A 20,748-nucleotide genomic window follows, 5' to 3' on the forward strand; every position below is an offset into this window, starting at 1 on the left:
ATTATAATATTATTAGTGAATAAAGTGAGGGTCAGGTCTAGAAGGTGGAGGAGTTGGTAGGGATATTAGATAGCTGTTTAACGTATTAGGTGGCGTCTGACTTTTTCTTAGTCACCGTGCTGATGGCTTTGATTTGAGAGTCTAGGCACTTAGTTTCTCGGGTGAGTTTAACGGTTTTCAATTTAATTTATTAAAAAAATAAATAATAAGTATATATTTTTATTAATACTCCTAATGGAAATGTGTGTTTTGTTGGGTACCCAATTGATCAATGAGGATATTGTATTTATGACCTTGAAAATGGTTCCATTCGATTTTTGCAAGTTGAAACATAATATTTCTTGAGAACCATTTTCCTTTTCAAGAACAAAAACAAAATGAAAGTCTCGATAGAGCCGTTGTACCTCAACCCCATATTGTGATGAATCGATCAACACCCAACCAACCCCACCTCAACCCACAATAAACCTACTTAACTGACCAAGTATGCTCTTCTTTTTCACTGTGCCCACACAAGTTTTATAGTCTCCTACCAATAAGCTACAATCAGCTGGTTTCACAGGTATACCTTGTCCCATCTTCAAGTTTTTACCTATTCCATAATTTTTTCCTTCACATGTTACCTTTATGTCTGTTGTCCTATCTTACATTGAAACCATGCAAATTCAATAAGGTGATTAAGCATTCTTACTGACTAGATGCAATTTCTCATGAGCTTTGAAAGAGAACACTACTTGGATCATGGTTCTATAAAACCCTAACAAATAACCCATAGGATGCTAATAGGCATATAAAGTTAAACATGTGGCTGTTGGCTCTCTTGAGCAGTACAAAGTCCACTTAGTGGCAAAGGTTTATACACAGAAACAGAAAGGTTTTGATTATCACCAAACCTTTGCTCTGGTGGCCAAGCTTACCACTATGCAGTGTTTTATTGTCTCATGCATGCATCAATCAATAATTGGGTACTCTATAAGTTAGACATCAACAATGTCTTAATTTCTCTATAGAAACCTACGTGAAGAGGTCTATATGCAGTTGCTACTAAGACTAACGAGTAACGGAAGTAACAAGTATGCTGCTTTAACAAATCTATATAGGACCCATAGTGACAAAAGTCAAAAATAGCAAAATATCGACAATCAAAAACTCAAGATTTAAAAAAAAATCATAAATCTCACATTTTTTGGCAAAATCTTGGCAATAAAACATAAATTAAAAAATATATAAAAAATATAATTTTATAAGAAAATATAAATAAAATGCATTAAAAATAAAATTAAAAAAAACTCAAGATTTAAAAAAAAATAGCTGTTAAAAACATAAATATTATGATATTTGTCACAATTTGAAAATTTTGCGAGAAATTACCATTTTAAACTTTGAGCCAATTTCTCATGATATTATCGTTAGATTTTCATAAATCTTGCAATATTTGTCACATGTGACCTCGAGCAATCTTTCAGGAATTAGTTCAACAAATTGACCTTGCCCTTAAAAAGTCTAATTTTAAACAACAGATTACACACTTTTCACTAGAAGGATTGAATCAAAATTCATGGTTATTCTTGCTTATATTGATGACATCATAATCACATGCAATGATGTCCCAGGTATTTCTTTAATTAAAGTGTATCTTGATTCAATGTTTCATTTAAATGACTTGGGCACTTAAAAAAAAAATTGGGTGTAGCAGTAGCCGGATCTCCTTTAGGGATTTTCTTGAGCCAACAAAAGTATACACTTGATATACTAAACAATGTTGGTCTCCTCTGAGGCTAAACATGTAGAGTTTTCCATGGATTAAAAGATACTACTGACAATAGAAGATGGAGAAATCTTTGATGAACCTACAGTTTATCATCATCTTCTTTGTCGCCTCATTTATCTAATAATGACGCAAAGATACTACTGTCAATTCATGCATGAACCTCGGGTACCCCATTATGAAACATCCATTTGAGTACTCTATATTTTACTCTTTTAGGACAAAGCCCAATATCCTAAAAGGCAAAAAAAAGCAAAATACAATCTCTTGTTCAACCGCTGAAACAAAATATCATTCCATGAGTGTAGAAACTTGTAAATTGGTAGGATTGTGAGCTCTTTTGGTTGATCTTGGATGTGATCATTATCAACCCACCAAGTTGTATTGCGATAATCAGGCAACCATTCATATTATAATTAATCTAGTATTTCATAAATGTACCAAACATATAAAAATTGGACTATCATCTTGTCCAATAAAAGTTCAAGCAAGAATCATATCCACTGAGCATTACCCACAATTAGGACGTCTTCACTAAAGCACTCAGAAGAGATCAGTTTCAATTTTTCATAAGCAAAGTTGGGTGTTTCAAACCTGCACAACTAACTTGAGGGAGAATATCACAATTGACGATATGCATGGAAGGCAACCCATGCATATCGTTAATTATCTCAACTCACATTATCTCAAATGTGATATGGATGGAAGGTTATGTTTCCTTGTTGTATTTTGTCTTTTTTTTATTGTATCATTATCCCTACAATCAAGGGATTTACATATCATCCCTCCGTTCAAGGGATCTCATATGATGTACTCTATACAATGCCCATACGTAACGAAGAACTTGATGAGCTTTCCTTCTATCCAGTTTCTTAGTGATGGTGGTATTTGAGGTGGCGGAGGCATCGCAGTTGGGCATCTCGCCCTCCCTCAAGAACTTTCTCCTGAGCATCGTCGCTGGTAGCATTGCCAACTTCGACCCCATCATGTGTTCTTAGCCACTTCAGTCCCAACATCATGCTAGTTTTCTTGTGTTATAAATGAGTATTTTCGTTAAAAACAAAAACAAAAACAAAAATACTTCAAGGGTTAATATAACATTAAACTAGTTGTGTTTTTTGAACGACTAAAAAACCTTTAAAATAATGGCATTTTTTAAAAAATGTAAAGTTATTTTTTTGAAGTAACACTAGAAGAAAAATGCCAAGTAGCGACTGACGCTATCCGTCGCCAATTCTGTCGTTAACATGTTTAGCGACGGATTAGCGACGTATATCGTCTGTCGCATAATTCTAGTCGCTAATTTCTGATAAAATTTATCTGTCGCAAATCCATCGCTAATTAACAATGGATTTGCGATGACTTATTTTCGTCGCAAATTAGCAACGGATTTGCGACGAAGTATATCTGGATAAATTTCGTCTCTAACTTTTGGTCGGCAAGTTTGCGACGGAGTTGCGACGGAATACAATTTGTCGCAAAACATATCATCGCTGAAAATTAGTGACGGATAATATCCGTCGCGAATCCGTCACAAAATTTAAAACAAAAGAACCATCGCAAATCTGTCGCAAAATTTAAAAAAAAAAAGAACCCTGAGGCGTGCGCCTTGTGCACCGCCGCAACTTATTTTCCATGTTTTTGCTGAAGGAAAAGCAATAAAACCAACAACAGGATTTCAAACTCAAAAGCCAACTTCACAAGCACTGTGCTAATTTTCTCACCAATATAACTTCCACATAAAGAAATATATCATACATCAACAGTAAGTAATCTATGTTACAAAATACCATCATGATTATCAGCTTACATATAATACATTGCCAATAAGGTTAAGCACTAGCAAACTCAAATAATGAAAGCTCAGCTGCATGTGATTTGTCTTTGCTTTGTGATTTTTTCCAAGTTCTCCGAAACTAGAGATGTAAGGTTTCTATCTTCGATTTGGATATCAGAATTGAGCCTGAAATGTTTATTAAAACTTGTTTTAAGTACTTTTCATCGTACAAAACATAACAAAATATGTCTATTTTTTCGCTTCTGCAGAAAAGGAAAGTGCTTGTTAACCTGGGATCAAGTCCCAACTTCTGAATTTCTCTTATAGCCCAACTGGCAGCATACAATGCTATTTTCCCCACCGGAACAACAAGAGAAAAATATTACAGATGACCAAATAAAGTTCCAAAGTTAACAAAGTAGAAAGAAAATATAATACGAGTTGTCTGAGGATACAACCTCCAAAGCATGCTTCTTGGTTTCATGATCTTTTGGCAGACAACGGATTTCTTGTGACAGCCTACACTACAAGAAAACTGTGGATTAGCGACGGCCTCTATCCATCGCTAAGCCGTCGCTAAACTGTTTAGCGACAGCTTAGCGATGGATAGAGGCCATCGCGAATTTTTGCTCGCTAATTAGCGGAAAAAATTATCTGTCGTTAATTCCGTCGCTAATTTGCGACAGATTAGCGACGGACATTATCCGTCGCTAATCTGACGCTAAATTTAAAAAAAATAAATAAAAAAATTGATCCTTGTCGGGCGGTATTCCGGCAGCACTAAGCCGGACTTATACCGCACCCGACAGGCATTGCATGCACAGAACGATCACTCTGTCTCATCGCGAACCGGCGTCGCCGTCCTCCATGAACCAGTGCTCTCCGGCGTCGCCGTCCTCCATGAACTGGCACTGTCATCTTCCGTGAACCGGCGTCGCCGTCATCCTCCATGGACCGGCGTCATCGTCCTCCGTGAACCGGCGCCGACGTCCTCCAGCGATCGCCGACCGTCCTCCGCCATCACCGTCCTCCGTGAACCGACGTTGTTGTCCTCCGTGAACCGACGCCAACATCATCCAGCGATTGCCGACCGTCCTCCGGCGTCGCTGTCCTCCGGCGTCGCCGTCCTCCGTGAATCGGCGTTGTCGTCCTCCGTGAACCGACGCCGACGTCCTCCAGCGATCGCCGACTGTCCTCCGGCATCGCCGTCCTCCACTCTCATGTACATGCTCTCCAACGCGCTCTCCGACGTCGCTCGGTTTAAATCAAGCGCGATCGATTTAAATTTTGAACGGTGAGAGAGGGAAAATTTCGCGCTCGGTTTAAATCGAAAATTAGCGACGGAAAAATTCTGTCGCGAATCTGTCGCTAATTAGCGACGGAAAAATTCCCTCGCTAAATCCCTCGCTAAAATGTTTTTCTTGTATTGAGAATTAGCGACGAAATAATTGTTGTCGTTAATTCATCGCTAGTTAGCGACAGATTAGCGATGAAACAACTTTCATCGCTAATCCGTCGCTACTTAGCGACAGATTCATTAAGAAAGTTTTCTCTAGCTAATCTGTCGCTAATTTGCGACGGAAAAAATCCGTCGCAAATTTGTGTCGCTAATTAACATTTTTCTTGTAGTGTTAACAGACTCCAAGCTTTCAAGGGATAAAAACTCCAAGCCCAGATGATTGCAGGACTGAATTTTGAATAAGGAGATTTAGATGTTCAACATATGGTATGGCATCATAAAACTCCTCAAAGTATAGCTTCCATCAAATGATAGCTCATAAGCAAAGTATCTACAAGTTTCATCAAGTGGGTAGATGAAACATAAATAATTTCTTTATAAGATCGAAAAATTCCCACCCACCCCCCTCCCTCCCTCCCTCTTTGGAAACAATTCAACTAGTTCATGACTGGTGTATGAAGGCAGCTATTTTTTTCATCCTATTTTAATAAAACTAGCCACTGAAAACAATTCAATGATGGAAAAAAAAAAGAACTACCTTTCTTTCAACAAAACCAACTAGTTGATCCTAATAGAAATAGCACTCTTAATAAAGTCATAAAATTTTAGACCAAGAGATAAAAATTCAAATTTCAGAAGAAAGGAAGCAACGTACCCTGTTTGTTTTGTTGGCACTCTCAATGTCCAATTCAAACAAAGAATACTAAAAGGCCATGCCAAACAAAAAAGGCACAATAACTAGTTTGAAGTTGTGAACCATGTAAGAGAGAAGCTAATTGACTAGCTATTATAAAGTCGGCCACATAAGTAAACTCGTTGGGAATCATTCCTTCATGCTGCATTTCTATGAGGAGTTTGAGAGCCTCCTCTCCATTTGCATTTTGAGCATATCCAGAAACCATAGCATTCCACACCACAACATCTCTTTCCTGCATCTCTTCAAACACAATTCGTGCATCATCTACACCGAAAGATTTGGAATACACATCGACAAGAGCACTTCCAGCAAAAATATCCAATGACATTCCTGCCTTGATGATGAGGGCATGGATATGTTTGCTCAACCATAAATCTGTGCATGATGCTGATGCTCCCAGCACACTGACAAACGTCAATAGGCTCGGGTTCAATGATGTCCACCTCATCTCGTTAAAAAGATCAAACACTGGTTCAAGCTCACCTCGTTGAGCATAACATTCAATCATTGCATTAAATGAAACCACATTGTATCAAATACTTTCCTCGCATCTGCTACAGAGTCGCATTTTGCGTACATGTCAATAAGACCATTCCTGACAAATTCATCATGGTCAATGTTAGCCCTGATAGTGTAGCAATGTCTCTGTTTACCATAGTCGAAAGCCTCAAGCGCACCACAAGAATTCAGAACAGATGTGCAAGTGTACCCATCTGGCCTCCAACCCTATCCATTCATCAATGAAAACAGCTGTAGGGCATCCCAATGAAATGAATTTTGCATGTAACCAGCGATCATTATAGTCCATGAGACGACATTCTTAACAATCATATGATTGAATAACTTACATGCAATACTGAATTGTGCACACTTTGAATACATATCAATAAGCACATTATTTACCAAAACATCTAAATCGCATTGTTTCCTTGTAATATAAGCGTGAATTTGTTTGCCATGATGAAGCAATGAAAGAAGCGAACAAGCACTAATCACGCTAGAGAGGACATATCTATCAGGCTGAACATCAGTTTTCGTCATCTGGCAGAATAGTTTAATTGAAACCTCACTCTTTCCAACAAGTGAGTATCCAGAAATAATTGAAGTCCTAACTTCATTCTTCATCGGCAACTCATCAAAAACCAATCGCGCTTCTTCAATGCAACAATTCTTTGAGTAAACATTAATCAGAGTCGTGCCCACAAAGACATCTGAATGGTAACCCGATTTCATTGCATAATCATGCAACTGGGCGGCCTTTTCCACTGCGCCTAACCTCGAACAATCTCGCAAAAGACTGGCTAAAACGAACTGGTTTGGCTTCTCGTGTGCTGCCTGGAACCGAGAGAAGAGTAACAATGCTTCTTCTCCATGACCATGTTGAGCAAAATCAGAAATGATCGAAGACCACGATATGAGATTCCGCTGAGGCATGTTGTCGAACAGTTGGTGTGCTTCTCTGAAGCAACCAGTGTGGGGTGTGACCGCTAGATTGCCAGCGACAGAAATCGGGAAAGGGTTTTGAAAACCCCATTTTCCTCTTTTCTGGTTCCCATGGCCGTCGGACTGTGGTTCCGGTCGGTGGTTTCTCGTCGGGAAGACGAGAATGTCGTGCATGATGGTGGCCTTGCCGGCGCCACTGGCTGCCCGGCGGCATCGCCATTTTACCGACAGCTCTGGCGATAGACATTTAAAAAAAAAGAAGTAAAACGAGCCCCTTACCTGTCGCCCGGGTGTTGCCTAAGATGCATCGCCGGAGGTGCGTCGCCGAGGGGCAGGTGACCGTCGTCGGCTGATTCCGGCGTCGGTCGTCGTACGACAACGTGGGTCGACCTGGGGGAGGAGGGAGGGGAAGCACCCTAAGCGTAACAAGAGAGAGACAAAATGAGGGAGAATTTAGTGCCCTAATTTGGTAGATTTAATCGAAAATTAGCGCAACAAAAATTGTTTGTCTCCAATCTGCCGCTAATTTGCGATGGAATATGTGCCGTCGCTAATTTTAAAAATATTTCAAAGATTGACGACGAATAATGTTCTTTCGCTAATTCTGATGCTAATTAGCAACGAAAAAAATCTATGGCAAATGTCGGTCGCTAATCAGGGTTTTTCTTGTAGTGTAAAAAGTTTAACTTTGATAGTTTTATAATGTTATTTTCTGAAAAAGATATTTTACTTTTCAAATTTTTTTAATGCCCAAAAAGTAGTGAAACCTATAATATCATTCTTTCAAGGGTATTTTAATCATTTTAATGAGGTTAAATTCCTCTAATGTTAGAAAGTTTAATGTTGGATTAACCCAAACTTAAATGCTGAGATTAAATAAGAGCACAAGTTTTATTTTTATTTTTTACGTTATTTCACGGCCACTTATTATTATTATTATTTTGAAAGGCAAGCTGAGGTTAGGCAGACCCCTACCAGTTATACACCTATACCATTGGGTCTTGAACCTACAACATCCCAAAGACTCCCAACACAAGGTGCTGCTCCTACAAGACAAGTGAGCCCCAGTTGGTACATTGACACTTATTATTTGCCTTCTCTCTGCAAGTCTTAATAACTAGCTGAGGCTATATTTAAATTCAAAAGTACTGTATTGTTTTCCTAATGGTGGGTCCAGATCCACTACCAGCACCTCAAAGTCAGATTCAAGGTCGAACCCACCCGGGTCTATACCAGGTCCAACCTGCAGTGCTCGACATACCAGTACTCAATGTTGGAATCATAGTGACAAACGTTTTTATCGGTAAAATCTTGTTTTTCAAAAACTCGGGTGAAATTGAATTTTTTTCATAAATCTCACAATTTTTTCAGCAAAAAATTATTAAAAAATAAAAATACATGATTTTTTCATGATAAATAGTCATTTAAAATGTAAATATTGCATTTAAATCATGGTATTTATGTTTCTTTCATAAATCTCAAGATATTTTGAAAATCTCACGAGAAATTGCAGTTTTAAAGTTTCAGGCAATTTCTCGTGATATTATAGCAAGATTTTCATAAATCTGGCGATATTCGTCACTAAGGTTGGAATAAAGCTGTTTTAGAAACCACAAATAGGAGTACTCAATGTTCAAAACACTCGTTTCAAATCCTTTTTATTCTTTTTTTTATTGGGATTAGCCTGCGAAAAACTGCTTTACTCACTGAGTTCATTGGCCTAAAACCCTAGGCCTCCCTTGCCCATTAGCTTTGACCTCCTGGCAATGGACGCTCACATTAATGTCAACTGCTTAGAAGTTTGTAGCATTGTTTACAAACTATACTAACCTTTATTAGAAACTCACTGTCGAATTCTTTGAAAACTACATCATTATGATTTTTTCTTTGTTGGCTAAGCCAAGAGAAAACCTGGTTATCATCGGCCACAACTAGGGTGAGTGTAAACCAAGCTGGCTCTAGTGCGGGCTTCCACTAACAAAACCCTTGAGATCCACGGCAATTCCCCTGTAACTGCAATACCATCAGCATGTGTTTCCAGTAAAAACACAGATTATTGAAGCAACATGCTTATAGAAAGGAGGTTGTTGAAGATTTTTTTTTTTTTAAGGGCTAGCTGGGGTTAGGCAGACCCCTACCTGTTACACTATACCATTGGGTTTTGAACTTGCAACCTCCCAACCAGTTTTATTAAAAGTGTGCCTCAAGGCACAAAAAGCGCACCTCGCCTCAAGGCAAGGGGCTTTATGCCTTGAGGCGCGGGCATAAGGCGCAAAAGCCCTGAGGTGCACACCTCATACGCCTTGAGGCGTATGCCTCAGGGCGAGGCACGCGTACGCGCCTCCCCTTGTTTTGGTGAGGCCGCGTTGGCCTTCTGCACGAACCCACGGACGTCCCTCGCGAGCAAAGACCTTTCGAACAGACTGCCTCCCATTGCAGATCACGCACCTCCACTTGTTGCTGCTCTTCTTCTCTTGCTTCACCTGAATAAAAATGGACTCACCGAGATTTGGTGCCTCAGTCCGGACGCCGATTGCCGGAAAAGACAACATGTCCAAAATACCCTTTTACATATACAATATGACATCTACATCTCTAATGCCTTCAGCGAAGGGAGGGGATCCGACCTTCATTTTCTTGAGTGTTAAAAATTCAAAGTTATATCGCAAAAAGCATAATATTTTCAAAATAGCCCTAGTTCAGAAAATGCCGCCTTTATAATGTGATGAAAGCACCTTTCCGATATTTTTATATTGTTCATACTTCCACTCTATATGATTATGTAAATCTCTGGCATTCTTTATATTTTGATTTGTACGATATTTTCCTTATGGAGAAACACCTATCTTTTAGTATATAGGACCTTTTTTACCTTGCCGAGTTTTTCATGAGAAAGAGATTCTATTATAGGGACGTTAACAGGTAGGATTCGGATCCACATCACTGAAAATCCTCACTCTCAGATCTGGACTCGGTTCAAATGAAAAAGCTACTACCAAATCCAGATCTAATTAGCTATTGGGAATTTCAGATATCTCTCATACACAACTGGATTTGGATGTTAGTTGGATTGAAATCCAGATTCAGATGTAAAACTTTTGCTTTTCCTTTTTTCTATTGAATCCGATTAAATTGATAAAAATTCAGTTGGATATCTAACCCAAATCCAAACTGTTAGCATCCCTGTCTTAATGCTAATTAAAACTAACCAAACCCAGTTGGCAAGGGTTTTTAGGCCCTTTCGTATCCAATTGAATAATTGGTGAAGTTTGGGATTGGGTATCCAGATTCAGGCAAAGAAATCAGACCCATTTGTGTCAATTTACCAATAGTGGTAGGTTATTAATTGAAGAGAATTTTGGTTTCTAATGTTATCTCATGCTGTGAGAGAATTTTGGTTTCTTAGATACTTACTTAAGTTGTTGCATTAATGTTACTTTTACATGTTAATCTCATATTTTTTCAGTATTTATTTAAGATTTTTCATTTCTTGTTGGTTGTTGCTTCATCAATAAATTAAGTATTTTTTTTATTTATAATTTTAGATATTTTTTATAATTTTTTAAAATTTTCAAAAAAAAAATTGTGGCTTACGCTTTATGCCTCGAGGTTTACGCCACGCCTCAGATTTTGGTGGAGCACATCACTGCGCCTCAACCCTTTTCACAACACTGCTCCCAACACAAGGTGACATGCACTAGCTGCTCCTAGCAGACAAGCGGATCCCCCGTTGGTGATGTTGTTCAATAAGCTGATGAAGTTTTATTAAGATTTGGTTTCCATTTGGTTGTCTAATGCTATTTTTGTTAAAAAAGTTAGAACGTTCTTAAGACTTTTAATGAAATAGCATTTAAACGAGCTGTAAACGCCCTACTCTAAAGCACATCTTTTTGTTATGGCATTTGTGGTAGCTATGGTCAACCCAAGGGGTTTGGAGTAGTGGGATGGGGCCTAGACTGTTTGACGGGCAGCCTAGGTTCAAATCTCATGAGCTTCACCCCCTGCTTAAGCAGAAGCTTGGCGATTCACTGGGGTCGAGGGGTATGACTTTGGAGTTTTATGCTGTGAGGACAGTGGCCGTAAGTAAGGCAGGCTGAGCCATCGCTGCTATGTCCCTGCACCTAAGGCAGTTTCTCCAAGTAAAAAAAAAAAATTTATGGTAGCTATGGTCATCATTGAAAAGTTGGGTAATTGTCAGCTATTTACGATTAGTTTAGCAGCCTTTTGTAATTTACCCTTACAAAAGCTGGGTCACTTTTTTTTATTTTTTAGGGAAAGTTAGATTAGTTATTCTGACAAACTATGGTTCTATTGCATTAGGATGGGAACACCATTTCCATGTATTACCAAAATAGTTGTCAAAAACATCCTCTTGTGGTGGTATTGAAATGCAGTGTTGGGGATGCCAACAACAACATTCCTCATGCAGTGTTTTGGCAACACCATTGTTCCCTAACAGTCCGAGAACATGAAAGCGCTTGGGAAATCGCATTGCACCTCTGATTCAAGGCTCCCCAAATAGTGCCTTTATGCTGAAGTGATCACAAAATGGTGTGGATAGCACTTTAGGTCATTTGTTCAGTTCCACAAAATGAAAGCATGCATATCAAAATCATGTGCTTAAGTAACAAAAGACGACTGACAGATCACTTCTGAATAGCCAATCCCGATTACACTAAGCTATCAAGGATTGAGGAAGACAAATCAAAACCCTTGCCGGTTGCATTTTTCATTCAATGGTGCTTCACACTGCCATCGCCACAGTGATGACAATCCCAACACCGAACAACGTACATCTTATGCCAAACACACTTTTCGCCTTTCTAAACGTCAAGCGTCACCGCTCACCCGCATGAGTGGTTGTGCCAATGATACTGTCTCACAACACTCACTGCACACGACAACAACTGTCTACACACATCGGTCCCAAACACTGGGAGACCTCTTTCACCGAAGTGCCCAACAATGCCTAATAGGTCAGCCCCACATACATAATCATTACATTATGTGCTAAAGCTATTATCTACTCAAAAAGACCATGCCCAAAAATTTAGAAATAGATCATAATTTTACATTGAATATTGCCTTGGCTAGTATAAACAATTCAGGAAAGGCATTATTTAGGCCAGCTACAGTAACCACCACTGACTAATCAGACCATATCTTAGGGATGAAACTAAAACCTTAGTTGGAGTACCAAGTCATGGAATATATGAAGCCAAATGAGTGCTGTGAATACCACCCTCCTAAAGCGAAATAGGCACAAGGAAAGAGCAATAGACCGGACCAACCTACAAAAACGAAACGGTCCCTCCGTAGCCAGTCATCCATAATATCAAATAAATCATTTTCTTCTTTGGTAAATCTACCAAGGGCTATAGTCATAGTGATCCTCCTATTTAACTACTTCAACCATCCAACAAGTAAATCACTCTCTTTCCCGAATCAAGAAAACACTACAAAGGGTATCAAAACTGCTCCAGAGTACCAAGTGAACAAGACGCCCAGCAGCTATACAAACCAAAAAAGTCATAATAAAAAAACCAAACAAACAATAAATTGGAAAAAAACACTTATCTATTGTACAGGTAAACATGTTAAGAGAATCCAAATTGTGATTTTCAGACCATAAAAGGACGGCCAAAAAGGTGTCAAGTTGCTTCATGAAATCAATGAAAGTACATGCACTATGAAATGCATATCATTCAGTATATCTCATCATCAGGAATTTCTGGCCTGAGGAACTTCTGTGGGTCTTTCATTATTTCTTCATAGCTCAGCTTCGGTTTAACTCTATCTGGCACCGGCACGATTGGAATAATAGCATCGCTATCAATGACAGAATCTATGATCCCGTATTCTACTGCTTCAATTGGAGACATGTAACGGTCATGATCAATATCTTTCTCAACCTGCTTGTAAGATCTTCCAGTAAAGCCCACAATGATTCTGGTAACGTTTTCTTTGCTGTGCATGATTTCCCTTGCCTGGATTTCCACATCAATTGCTTGCCCACTTGCACCCCCTAATGGCTGGTGCATCATTATTCGTGTATTTGGCATAGCCAGCCGCTTACCTTTTGTACCACCTCCAAGGATGATTGATGAGGTTGATGCTGCAATTCCAAGAGCAATTGTGGAAACATCGGCTCTTACAAGCTGGATCACGTCATAAATTGCCATGGTAGCACTGGAAGGAAAGCATGCAATAATCTAATCACTTGCTCAGGAGTAGCACAGAACCAAATAAGTTGCAAATGACAAACCATCTTTAAGGAGAGGCACTGCACTGGGGAAAATTTCAAGTATTAAAGAAATATGAATGAAAAGGAAATTACTATGATCTGCTGGAAATTGACACCAAAACCCTTTGGGTCATAAGGTTATTGGTTTTATGTTTATATTATAGATATCCAACTCTTCTGTAGGAATATAAAGCACATTACCTATTCTTACCCTAATCTTAAGGGATTAAAAAAGCGAGAATCTTCCTTCCTAAATTGACCACTAGATGAAAAAGTAACTGTTTTTGCTTAAAAGTAATTACAGTCCTTGATCTAAACCCTCTGTAAGGGTAGGTGTGTGTGTGTGTAGAGAGAGAGAGAGATGGCATCAATATAACACAAAAAGAAAATACTAAAAAAAACTCACAATGTGATTTCTTCAACCTTGTGCTTTTAGTTGATTACTCCATTCAGTGTTCAATCTCATGAGAGAATGGACTAAAGAAAAGGTTCAGGTTAGTACTTAAAGTCTCACATAATAAAACACAAAACCCCACCCCATGAAAGATGATCCATTGCACTCTAAGAGAGATATAGTTTCTAAATATTCAAATTGGTCCTTTTTGCACTACTTTAATATAAAAAAACACAAAAGAAGTCGCAGAAAATTCATTTCCAGGACTTCAAGGCTGGCTGAGAGCATATGTTTTCTAGTGACGCTAAGAGGTGTAAGCACAAGGCCACAGTCACCAGGTTTTCTAGTTGTGGATTGTACAATTTGGTAGTCATCTGAACTCAAAAAAGATTTTAATGTGGTTTGAATGCCTAGCTCTGAGTGCAGTAGTCTTCACAACATTGAACTAATCCAACCACCTCACCTTACACAGCCAAATCTTAGAAAATGAGCCAAGAAAGCTCAACTGAGCTTGAAAATTGAAATCTAATAAATACAATTCCCCATAACTAGAAGTTGTATATATGATAAAAAAAATGCAAGACACCAAGAACAGTGCACAAACACTTGCCTGTGTCCAGACATTAACAGTCTGAGGAAGGTCATCAGTGTTCCTTAATATCATAATAAGCACCAAGTTTTGAAGTATTTTTCTATTCATGGTAGCTCCTTTGAAACAAGCTTTGGAGCAATGGAGACTACAATACCATGTAAAACCAGAATAAATTTCAGCCTCATCGGCCAGAAAAACGAGAGATGCAAGGCCCATAACATAGTTAGCGATATACAAAAAATAAAATCCACCACTGGAACAATAGAAGAACACAAAAGAAGAATGCCCTCTTAAATAAACCAAATTTTGGCACATCTAGGGCGGCAGGCTTACACCTCATTATACTACAAAGGATTACACATAGAAAGCAATGGTATAAGTCACATGAACTAATTATAGAAGAACGAGAATTTCTATTCATAAAATAAACCAACTTTTGGGACAGCAGGTACATCACCTTGTCATAGTATAAATTAGGCATCTGTGTAGAAGTTAATGGTATAATAAAAATGAACTAATTGCAGTTTTTTTATGCAATTAAGAGCATAGTAAAGAAAGACACATCAGAGATCAGAATAAGAAGCACATTTATGTTGGTTAGGACAAAGATAAAACTGTTTAATGAAGTGCATCTAATTATATCAAAATAATCAAAGAAAGTTCAATTAAACAACCATATAAAAGCTTCTAACCCTGTTTACATGTTACCTACATGTATTTTCACATTAACCATGTACACAGCAGTAAAAGCCTACTCATATTGTTCAATAACACTAAAAAAAGGCAAGGAATCTCCGTAAACATCTTTACAATGTTTCAGTTAACTTCACACTTCACAAATCATACATAAATATTTGCCCCTTATATACTACGACTGCAATGAAACAAAAAGATGGAGCACAAAGACTGCAACTTAAGATTCTAATAATCTACTAAATTTTTTTACAGAATCCAAACTAGCATAAGTAGGCATTGACACCTAAACATGATCAGGTACCCTCACGAATTAGAACTTCTCACCTTTCTTTCCGCTGAAACTGAAAAGAACCAAAACATGCAACAAAAGTGCAATGTGATATCCATAGAGCATAACACTCTAACCCAAAGGATGCAGCATCCAAAGGAATCAACGCCTTTATTCAGAACTCTTAAAGATGAGCGTCATTCACATCACTAGATTTTTTTCCCTTATCTTCAAAGGAGCTACATTCTCAAGTAAATAGCTAATTTCTATGTTGTAAGACCTCATGAAGGTCGATATAATCCTGAACATGTACAGAATTTTTCACAAAATCTGAGAGACTCATCAAGAAAGTCAATGTACACTAAAATAATTTTGTGTTCATAGGTACAAAAGTTTCTTTTCTGGCAACAATAAGGGTACCTCTAGTATCAGTTACACAAACTACACCACTAAAAAACGTGAGATCCCTAATTCTCAGTTCCATTTCAAAGCATCTTGGAGTGTCCAATCCAATCAACTTTTTCATTTTCAGAAAACGAAAAGCACAAAACTTTTTGAGTCAAAGACAAACTCATCTGGAGAAAGTAACTAACTAAAGTACCTAAGCTTGCCTCAAAGAGGCCAAGTCATAACTTAAGGCAATTCATGGGAAAATAAACAAAATTTCACACGCAGAGCATCAAAAAATTAAAAATATAAACAAGTTTAAGAAAATAAAAAAAGTAATTGTTCAGCAATTTTATTTCTTTCTAAGATGCAAATATCAGAAACAAAGCAAGGAAGATTAGAAGAACAAACAAGGTGAAATGTCTTCTATAATCTCATGAGTTGATATATGAGGTATAGAGATCATGAGCTAGCATAGGTAACTGTGATAAGGTGCACTTGATCTGCACTGGTATAAGCTTGCTATCTCAGTGAAGAATCTTAGAGTGCCTATGCCAGTCTTTCTATGAAAAAATAAATTAACATATGGAACTATCACTTTGAAGTGGATCCACAAGGTCCCTCGAAGAGGTGTTCATACCTCAAAACAAGTAATCTGTGATGTATTCACTAAATTATCATGAAAATGGAACGGAGAAAATGCACATATCCTGGCAAAAGAGTTCCACAACTAACACATTAACCGCTTGAATGGAACACTTTTGGTGTGAATGTGTGATACTCTAATGGATCATGTGCCTTCTATTATACAGCATGGTGTCATGAAAAGAACACTAGAGTTCCACGACACTAAACCAGGCATCAAATTTGTATGAGATTTCAAATATATATTTAGGCTCTGTTTTGGGAGCCATGAATTGGAGGCATGTTGTGGTTTCCCCTGGTGATCTCATGCTCCCTGCTGTTTGGGAGCAGTGGCGATGTCAAAAACATTGCATTGGGAATGGAGTTGGCAGCCCCAACAGCACATTTCAACACCATTCACAAGAGGATGTTTTTGACAACTCCATCCTCAACACCAAATTTTGGCATAACCATAATTAGGCAGCAAATAGTTTCCATCTCAATGCAACGCTCCCAAACAAAGCCTTAATGTTATACTTGTTTCCAGCCGAAAGCAGTACCCACATTTCCAATTTAAAACATAGAAAATTCTTTATCAAGAAGTACTGTGCAAGCCACAAACGTGATCATTCTTGCTGCAAATTAATCAAGCCCTAAGAACTACCCGGCCTCACCACGCCTATTTATCGAACAGAAGACGAACTAAACAAGCCGCAACTACCGAAGAAGCTCGCACAAAAGGAAAAAGGAAAAAGAAAACCAAAAGAAAATAGGAAACCTCAACGATCCGCCAGGACAATTGATGAACAGCCTGATATCTTTAGCAGGGTCTTGGGCGTCCAAGAGGATAAGCTCGCCGATGATCGCGTCGGCCACGAAATCGTCGACGTTGCAACCCAAGAACACGATCCGGTCCTTCAACAACAGTCCCATGACGTCCGCTTCCGCCCCCTCTCATCGCCGCCGAGTGCGTCTGAGGCGGCGACGAGGCGAAGACGGAAGACGAGAACGAAAATGGAGAAGAAGAACAAGAGGAAGAAAGCCCCATCGCTAACCCTAAATCTCCGGAGAATGATGGGGGGCTCGGCTGGGACACATGCAAAAATGGTGAGGCGGAGAGAACGAGTAGGGATCTGAAGGAGAGAACGGGAGAAAGAGAGAGGTGGGTTGCAGAGCGAGGGTTTAGGGTTTTAGAAGGGGAGCAGAGAAGGGGGCGGAGATTGAGAGCGAGTTCATCTTGCGCCCTCTCTCTCTCTCTCTCTCTCTCTCTGCGTGTTGGAGTATGCCATGCCAAGACTGAAGAGGATAAATGGGACGCAACGGTACTCGGATATGGAGCTAAAAACGAGTCGGACTCGGTCCGGATCATGAATCCAGTTGGGAATCCGATCTGTGTGCACAACGAGGAGTGCAAACGGTTCGGATCCGGAACAGCTAAATACGCGGAGATTTGGATCGAAATCGGATCTTGAACAGCCAAAATTTGCAAAACCTCCATCATGTATCTGACCCATTTGCATCCCTAGAGCTGAGTAGCTCAAGCTCGGTTGAAGCCGGCGGTGCTCGGGTATGGTCCGACATTTAATGGGTTAAACTTGACTCAGGCCACAGATCCAGCTCGGCTAGAGCTCGTTTATTTATAAAAATAAGCCTAAAGTAAAGCTTGAAGATGGAGAAGGGTGAGTCCCGCAGGACTCTTGTAAGTGATGATGATCAGAATGTAGGTTCGGTTCCGTTTACTTAGCACATCTATAGTATTATTATGAAATAAATGCCTTTGGTATAGTAGGTTCGGTTATGCTCTTAAAATAGTGTGTCATAGGTTCGAGCCCAGCCTGTCTGCTTTTAACAAGTAGTCAGCAGAAGAAAAAAAAAGGCCTTTGTAATACCTAAGCTTGAGTTTGTCAAGTTTGAGCTGAGCTCAAATAGCCCAGCCTCTGAAGCAGCACAACTAATATACAGGCCTATCTTGGTAGCCTTGACTGGGTGACATAAAGGATTATAGATATGCAGACTCTAGTCCTAGTTATGGATTAGCCCGATCCAATATGGAATTGGACTTGGACTCTTTTCTACATGGATTTTTATGCTTTTATTTGTCATGGACTCGTATTCACAATTTGGTCTAAGGAATCAAAACAAACTTCAACTAATGAAGTGTCAATTTGACCCGATAGCTTCTTAGCAAAGCTATCTATTACATAACATAAGTGAAATAAGCGGCGCATCTTAACTTGAACGTGGACTTGGTAAAGTCAGATCCCGTTATCCTAATTCAATGTCAACTACTGGACCTATTACCCAGCCTTGTTGTAGTTAACTCAGGTGAGATGGGACCGATGCCAAGACTGAAGTTTTAAATCGATTGCAAATGGGTCTGGTCAGGCTTGACCCAAGAATGTATGATGTTCAGGATCTAGATCTGGTTGGATCTCACTATGGAGGTCCATGTCTAGTAGATATATGACCCTCTGTCATATTGGATCAACTGAAAATGGACAAGATCTATTGATTTTCACGTGAATAAGATACGATAGGTTGAATTAGACCTGATTCAGAGCTGAACCTGTCCACATTTGCCTATCCAATTCTAACTGAGATCCTAATAGACCCAACAATCTTTGTTCCAGATCTGACCCATATCTGAATATATACTATCTTGATATGACAATATGGGTCAGATTTGGTTTAAGTAAAACTTTGATCTATTTGCATCTTATGTTGAACAATGTGAAGCATGACCTTACAGTTGGTATAACCAGTTTGACTTTTTCATTATTATCCTAAATTTTCATGGACGTGAGATCCGATCTACATTTGTATTTTTGTATGTATGACGTTCGTAGCTTTATATCAAAAAAAAAAACTAGAGAATAGGAAATAAGGATTCGAGGTCAATGAACCAAGTTTTAGGATGAAAATTTTCAAAAATATAAAAAACATGAAAGTCCTATTCACTCAAAAGAACCGTATGAAGCAGTTGTGCAATACTTTAATATGAAAAATAATAAAACTAAATAATACATTTCCTATGCACAGCAGATCTAAATGTCTTAGAGTACTGTTATATTCATTTGTATCATAATGATTTATGTTTACTATGGTTGGCGCTAAACTTGATGTAGAACATGCAGTAAAAGTTACTAGTGTGTGATATATATATATATATATATATATATATATATATATATATATATATATATATATATTGAGAATATATATTATTGTACCACTGAACTGACACAATTCTTGTTGTACACAATTTACATGCCTAATTTCTAAAACCAAAATTAATTTGAGGATCACATTTAGCATATATTACTTTATCATTTTTATGTGTCAAAATTGACTCCAGTATGCTGTTTTACACCATTTTAAGCCATCAATATTTGACCATTCCAAAAATCAAATCTTATAGTCAATCAATCATGACAAAACCTCCTATTATAGTAAATAAACCACATTAAAACATGTTTATATGGCTAGATCTAAAATTTGCTGGCTACATTCCATGCAAGGGTGGGTACCACAATTTAGTACCATTGTTCAAAACCATCGTGTGTGTGTGTGTGTGTGTGTGTGTACGCAGAGAACTTTATGGGTTTTATTGTTTTTCCTTAAATTTCACCTTACAAATGTGATCTACATGTTTGGTTTTATAAGAATGTGTCCATCATTCGATTATGATTCATAAGCCAAACCTTTTTAAGAATTGAAAATCAATGGCTCGGAATTTTTGTAAATATATAAGCATCCAAAATCATGTTTTTTGTCAAAATGATGGTCTAATAGTCGATTCCTAATAAATGAACTATACATAACACATCTGCAGGTTAGTATTTGCAAAAATTGTATAAAAATGTCTAATTCACACTCTAATTCACATATTTTCAATTAACATATATAAGGTTTACCTGTCCACATTTTTATTTTAAATTAACATTAAACTAGTTGTGTTTAAGATTAGATAGATTCAACCCTATTTAAATGACTAAAATAACCTTAAAAGAATGGTATTTTTGAAAATTACTACTTTTTTGGTATTATAGGTCTTTCGAACTTAGAGAGCATTGAAAAGTCAAACACCTCTTTGATAAAAATGTCATTATTTTAATAAGGTTGATCCATCTAATGTTAAGCACAACTTGTTTAATGTTAGATTAACCCATATATATATATATATATATATATATATATATATATATATATATATATATATATATACAGAAGAAAGATTTTGGTCATGATTATCCAATGAGCTGAAACTCAAGCGCATTGAGTGTTGAGCCAATCAAACCTCACAAATGGATTCAACATTATCCAAATGCTAGCGATCAACAGTTGGATCATGTTTTTTCAATGAAAAAACATAATTTTATGAACCAAGAAAATCACATAT

The 20,748-nt window shown here is 38.0% G+C and overlaps 1 protein-coding gene and 1 pseudogene across 1 annotated transcript; both read right to left on the minus strand.

The window, feature by feature from the left end:
• Nucleotides 1-6,205: 6,205 nt before the first annotated feature.
• Nucleotides 6,206-7,135, minus strand: LOC149819049 (pentatricopeptide repeat-containing protein At4g39530 pseudogene; annotated as a pseudogene).
• A 5,568-nt stretch (nt 7,136-12,703) lies between these two features.
• On the minus strand, nt 12,704-17,397 carry LOC149819050 (ATP-dependent Clp protease proteolytic subunit 4, chloroplastic-like). Its single transcript, XM_089986336.1, is given in 3 exon segments — nt 12,704-13,333; nt 17,128-17,300; nt 17,302-17,397. Coding segments are annotated over 3 exon segments (753 nt in total). The 3' UTR covers nt 12,704-12,849.
• Between the last annotated feature and the right edge of the window lie 3,351 nt (nt 17,398-20,748).

This window comes from Nuphar pumila, chromosome 13 (assembly GCF_984573655.1).
Source record: "Nuphar pumila chromosome 13, dmNupPumi1.hap1.1, whole genome shotgun sequence".
In the NCBI taxonomy this organism is placed as follows: domain Eukaryota; kingdom Viridiplantae; phylum Streptophyta; class Magnoliopsida; order Nymphaeales; family Nymphaeaceae; genus Nuphar; species Nuphar pumila.